Source organism: Ailuropoda melanoleuca, chromosome 4, assembly GCF_002007445.2.
Source record: "Ailuropoda melanoleuca isolate Jingjing chromosome 4, ASM200744v2, whole genome shotgun sequence".
Taxonomy (NCBI): Eukaryota; Metazoa; Chordata; class Mammalia; order Carnivora; family Ursidae; genus Ailuropoda; species Ailuropoda melanoleuca.
In genome coordinates this window covers 142,247,246-142,253,276 of record NC_048221.1, presented here as the reverse complement: position 1 = coordinate 142,253,276, position 6,031 = coordinate 142,247,246, and the positions used below count along the sequence as shown (strand labels likewise).

Sequence of the window (6,031 nt, the reverse complement as noted above, 5' to 3'; positions counted from 1 at the left end):
TGTTAGTCACCATACAGTACATCCCTGGTTTTTGATGTAAAGTTCGATGATTCATTAGTTGTGTATAACACCCAGGGCACCATGCAATACGTGCCCTCCTTACTACCCATCACCAGTCTATCCCATTCCCCCACCCCCTTCCCCTCTGAAGCCCTTGGTTTGTTTCTCAGAGTCCACAGTCTCTCATGCTTCATTCCCCCTTCTGATTATCCCCCTTTCTTTATCCCTTTCTTCTCAGAAGAAATCCTTTATTGCTAAAAAATACTCTCATCTGAGATTTTGGTGAGTGGTAATCACTGCTCCTAGATCACTGTATCACATACAACAACAATGAAAAAGTTTGTATTACAAGAATTACCAAAACGTGACATGGAGACATGAGGAAATGCTGTTGGAACAATGGTGCTGACAGACACGCTTGACGCAGGGTTGCCACAAACCTTCAATTTGTAAAAAACAAAAAACAAAAAACAAGCTAACAAAAACCAGAAAAACAAAACAAAAAACCCCCAGTATCTGCAAAGTGCAATAAAATGAGGTCTGCCTGAAAGTGAAGCCCCTCTCCAGTTTCGTGGGATTAATAATGTTAGCTTGATTAAATGATCTTTCACGTTCATAAAAACTGTTTCTTGGTGTCTATAAACAAGTTGAGTTTATATGGCTGCTTTCCTCTTCGGTGATGGGACACCATGTGCCTTGTACACAGCAGTGGAGGAAGACGGCCCATATCCTTTGTCTTACCTGAGAGTCATGAAAATAGGTTGTAGGCGTTCTCCTCCAAAATTGTCTTGTGGAGAAGCTGTCCTTGGCTACGTTAATACTGATAAGAGAACATTAGGGGCACCTGGGTAGCGCAGTCGTTAAGCGTCTGCCTTCGGCTCAGGGCATGATCCCGGCGTTCCGGGATCGAGTCCCACATCGGGCTCCTCTGCTGGGAGCCTGCTTCTTCCTCTCCCACTCCCCCTGCTTGTGTTCCCTCTCTTGCTAGCTGTCTCTCTGTCACATAAATAAATAAAATCTTAAAAAAAAAAAAAGAGAACATTAATATGTAATTACTTACAGATTATATTTAAACACTTTGGGAATTGATAAGGAGAAGCAAAGTGTTAATCAGAGGAACTGAGCGTTCAAATGAACCTTAATAGTTTAATCAATGATGTGTGTCGAGGGAAGTGTGCTGGACCGAGAGCTCGGGGGCCAAGTACCCGCCCTGCCCCCGGGATCTGTGGCATCCAAGCAAGTCACTCAAGCTCTTCAAACATCATTTTCCTTATCTACAGAATCGATAGCACATGGCATGCTGTGATGTTGCATGAGGGAAGTAATCTAAAGGTATATTGGAACTCGAAACTGCGTACAAACCTACGGCCATTCTTCATTCTGTGCTTTCTTCTCTTGGAACTCCCCTGGGTTCTGCAGGTCTGTTTGCATGTGACAAAGGGACACCTGCATCTATCTGCTTGGCTGAGGGGCCCGCTCCCGCTGTGGTGTGCCCCCATCAGTGTCTTGCTTTCACTTCCAGCCATTTCTGCACACCTGGTTTGACTGGTCCTCCAGTTGACGTTTTACTGTCATTGTGTGCTAAGTGAATATTCAGGTTGAAACACTTGCTAACGTCGAATGGTCCAGGAAGGGATTCTCACCTGCTTTCACCATATACTTTAGTTGAATTTCCTGGCAAATTTCACAAGAATAATACCTATAGCATAATGTATTGTCATTCCTTTGAAATGAGATGTTTTCATCAGTCTGAAGAAAAGAAGAATAAATAGCTTATCACATGATTGGGATTTAGTCTAGGAAGGGACCCTTAAGATCCAATAGCCAGTACCCCCCCATCACCTCTGGAATTTCTCTTCTGATGAGGTTCTATTCCCACTACTATCTGAGTCTTATTTTTTGTGTGTAAAATAAAAGGTAAGGACAAAATCACCAGTTTTCTGTCTTTAAAAGGAACATTGGAATGTTTTACAGTGGAGAACCCGAGGGGTCAAGGTTAGTACCTCCAGTGATAAAGTGAAGTCGATCTCATATACCTCCTGGTAGGATGCGGTAGGAAGGACACCGCGTCCCTCTGGGGCTGCTCCCCCAAATCTGTGACTCCGGTCCATTCGTGAGAAGGTGTCAGCCACACCCAGCCTGAGGGACGTTCTACAGAATACCCGGCCAGTAGTCTTCAGAAGTGGCCTGGCCAACGGGAAGGGAGGAGAGCCCAAGAAGCTGTCACAGTTGGGGGACACTAGGAGACAAGAGCACTGGCTGAAAGGTGCTATGGTGAATTGGGTCCAGAACAGAAAAAGGATATTAATGGAGAAACTGGTGGAATCCAAATAAAGCCTGTAGTTCAATAGTATTGTCTTAATGTTAATTTTAGTTTTTCTTAACGCACCGTGGTTACGCGAGATGCTAACTCCAGGTGAAGTGAGGTGGCGGGGTGTTGGAACGCCATCAGGACTGCAGAGGGCAGTGGGCACGGGTCATCATGTTGCTTGGTGGTGGTGAGGTCCAGAGTGTGGTCTTGGGAGAAGGATGGAGAACAGGCCCGCTGGGTGTGATGAGATGGCAGAGCGGAGAGACCAAGTTTGGAAGATTTGTCTCGAGTGGCTACTGAGATCTCCAAGGGCTGTGGCAGCGGCTCTGAGAGAGGGACTGAGCACCAGGAGAGTCAGGGAGAGAGTGGCCACTCCAAGGAGAGTAAGCGGCAGGTAGAGTCTGAGGACATGGACTGCGAAGGGTTTTAGGGAGGAGGAAGGGCAAACGGTCTGGACATGGCAGTGAGGGCAAGGAGGACCTGTCCCCGCTTCCGAGTGTGTGGAAGAGCCAGCGGCCATCACTTGAGAAGACTACTGGGGAGGCTGTGTCCTCAGGAGGGTATGACTTGGGTCATCTTTTCTGCAGGGCACAGAAGCTTGTGTACCCCTGAGCCAGCAGTCTGCATCTGAAAGTTTATCCTAAGGCCGTAAAGTCAGACAAGCTCTTATTGTCTATTGCCAGACTTCATGTAGATTACAACTTAAAACAGCAAGCGGTGGGTCTACCGTGACTTAAATTTATTTCCGTTTTAGGGAGCTTTTCTCTGTGTTCAAAATTTTCTATCATGAGCACATTTGAATACAGAAAATTAAAATTATTTTAAGAATAAAGCAGCCTATACTGGGCCGCAGGCTGGCTCATTAGGTTACCTGTGTTTCTAGGTCCCCAGGGAAGAGGACTCCTTCAAGCCACTATCAGAGATGTTGTGAATTCAGACTACTTTTTGATTTAATTTGTAATTCCCTCTAAGGGCTTGGAAAATGTTTTTGCTGATTTATTTAAAAACATTCTAGCCCACAGAGAAATCAGACGCCTAGGTAATAGTTACAAAGTACAAAAATTAAATGCTATCTAACTCTGGGCTTCGAACTTTTTGCAAACGAATTACACCCCAAACCAACACATTGGATATATTTTCATCAATTCGAGCCTGACATCTTAATTTATAATGAGCGGCTGCCGTCTACTGCAGCCATCACAGAAATAAATGACAACAAAATGAGGTTTCCAGGCAAGTGCTGACTACCGTTCTCACAACGTGTTCACATCACGTGTACTTTCAAGCGGACAAGTGACGGAATTCTCTGTGGACAGAGGCAGGGTTTTCCTGACCTCCTCCGGCTGCTGCGGTCAGTCTGGTTCCGGGTGGCCTCTGGCCTCCCACGATGTCCTCACAGCCAGCCCGCTCTTCAGACTCTGAGTTCTCCTTCCTTCTCCTCTGCCCCAGTTTCCAGATTCTGCAGCTGCTGCCGTTGGCAGTTTAATCTCTCCAATCAAATCTTGTAACAGCTTCTCGAATTTCTTCCTCCAGTGGCTGTCAGCTCCCCCAGCTGCTCTTGTCCGTCTTTTTTCATCCCACTTGCCAAAATGTCAGGCCTTCAGAACAGCCTCAGTCTAGCTCTTTGGCTCCTGAGTTCAAGTTCACTGAAATGCATATTAGCAGAAGTATTTCTCTGTTAATTATGCCCGTGGAGACATGGGTACACTCTCTGATAGGACCGATATTTTCATGCTATGTTCATGAGCTGGCAGAGACCCCATAAACCTCAGAATACCTGAAGTCAAAGCAAAATTGCCAGATAACTTAAATGGGGCGGATCCGCCCAAGCTGTGTGGCATTTATTCATGCCGTACCGTGTGTAGTTGTGGGTTCTCTCTTGCAAGCGCTGACATTAAGTCATACATTTCTTTTAGTGTTTTTCATTTTAGACTGAATGTTCTATTTTTATTGCTGTTTGCTGTTGGGGTTTTTGAAAGGCAGATGCTGTGTAAGTTGAGCGGGTTTACATTTTCTGGTGTTTCGTTGGGTACCCCCAACACCTGCATTTTACGGTTGACTGGTGTAACTGGAGAGACTCTGTAACCTACTAAATCTTGTGTGGCGAAGGAAATGCCACTGTGTGCCCCTGACTTCCCTCAGGAAAACTACATGAGGAAGCAGCTTAAGAAAAATATGCTTTTCTTTAGAGGAAGAAAAATAAGATCTCAGTTTTGCCAGTTGCCCTGTGATTGCAGAAACTACAATTTGCGTAATGTTGGCATGACTTTCTGTATCATGATGCATGATTACCCTTTTACTGAAATTGGCTCTAAGTTCTCTCCAAACTAGTCCACATGTTTATATTCCACCAATTCCTTTAGCCGTGGATCTTACATGTAAATCTCATGGTATGTAAACCCTTTGGTCAGTTTATTAATACCTGGATTTTTCTCTCTTTTTTAGCATCTCTCAAGAACTTCAGCAAGAATAAAAAAATGGTTCCATTTCCTGGTAAGAGAGTGAATTATTGATGATCATTTGTGGGGCACGTGTGACACGTGCAGACGGCTGTTCTGGGCTCGCTTTGTCCATTTGTCAGTTTCCCCATTGAAAAGGTCCCAAGTAGGTCACTTTATGCATTGCCCCAGCCCAGGCACCCACCAGCTCTTCCGTCTATGGGCTGTCTTCCACTTGTATTATGTGGCTTTGAATAGATGACTTACTGTCATCACTAAGCAGGGACCCCTCTAAACTGTACTTTGTATGGCCTGGTTTTTCAGTGTACGGTAAGTGCAGGTTTGGGCCCACCATATGGTGGCGCTGTCTGTCAGCCCACAGTTCGGTCCAGGCATTACGTAATTACTGCAGTATTTCACTTCATACCCTTCTAATATTTTGTAAAAAAAAAAAAAATGCAAAAGAGAAAAACTAAAACTCCTCAAACTTGTGACAAGAAGTACAGATTTCAGATAGGAGACTTGGGACAGAGGCGTGCACCCAAGTGACACACTTTAAGCCCCACGGAGGTCCACTGGGTCGTGCGCTCAGCTCTGATAAGAAACGGGGCATGAGTGTGTGATGCCAGTAGCATCTTATTGGAGACTGCACTTAAAGGGCAAAGAGAGCTCAGGGGGCTTGGAAATATGTTTTATTGCATAATAATATAACATTATTTTATGTTAATATTTAACATAAACTTACATTTTATGGTAATCTAGTACTCACATAAACATGCTTTAATGTCTTAATTCTATTTTTAATCTTGCACATTCTAATTTCCTATGTGTTTAGGAAGGCTTTATGTGTAGGACTGGGGACGGCTGGTTCATTCATTCTTTATTGCCTCATTCTTTCATCTATCCAACATTTTCTGAGTACCTTCTGTGTTCCGGGTTGAGCTGGGTGCTGGAGGCACAAGGCTGAATGAGGAAGCCCTGCCCGTGTGCGGGGGCAGGCGGACCGTGAGCAGGGGTCATACCCAGCTCCGGGAGGGAAGGTGCAGGAGGGCCCAAGCTGCGGAGGGGGTCCCTAGCGCTGAACGCCTCCCCTTCCCGGGGTTTGCAAAGGGCGGCTTCAGCCGAGCTGGCTCTCACCACCTCTGCCTGGCATTTGGCACACGGTCAGGTTCCCTTGTGGCAGTTCCTAGTTCGCCCCCTTGCTGTTGAAACTCACGTGATCACTAGTTGATCCTGATCAATGTTTACAGCTCACTGTCTGCTTTCCTTCACTTACCACCAT

At 45.5% G+C, this 6,031-nt stretch overlaps 1 protein-coding gene across 1 annotated transcript in view; it reads left to right on the top strand.

Annotated features, from left to right (window-relative positions):
* Nucleotides 1-6,031, top strand: part of DCDC2C (doublecortin domain containing 2C) — an 87,392-nt gene that overhangs the window by 78,864 nt on the left and 2,497 nt on the right. Inside the window, exon 11 of the mRNA XM_034659962.1 lies at nt 4,757-4,804. Coding sequence (XP_034515853.1) covers nt 4,757-4,804 — 48 coding nt within the window. The remainder of the gene's footprint in view (nt 1-4,756; nt 4,805-6,031) is intronic.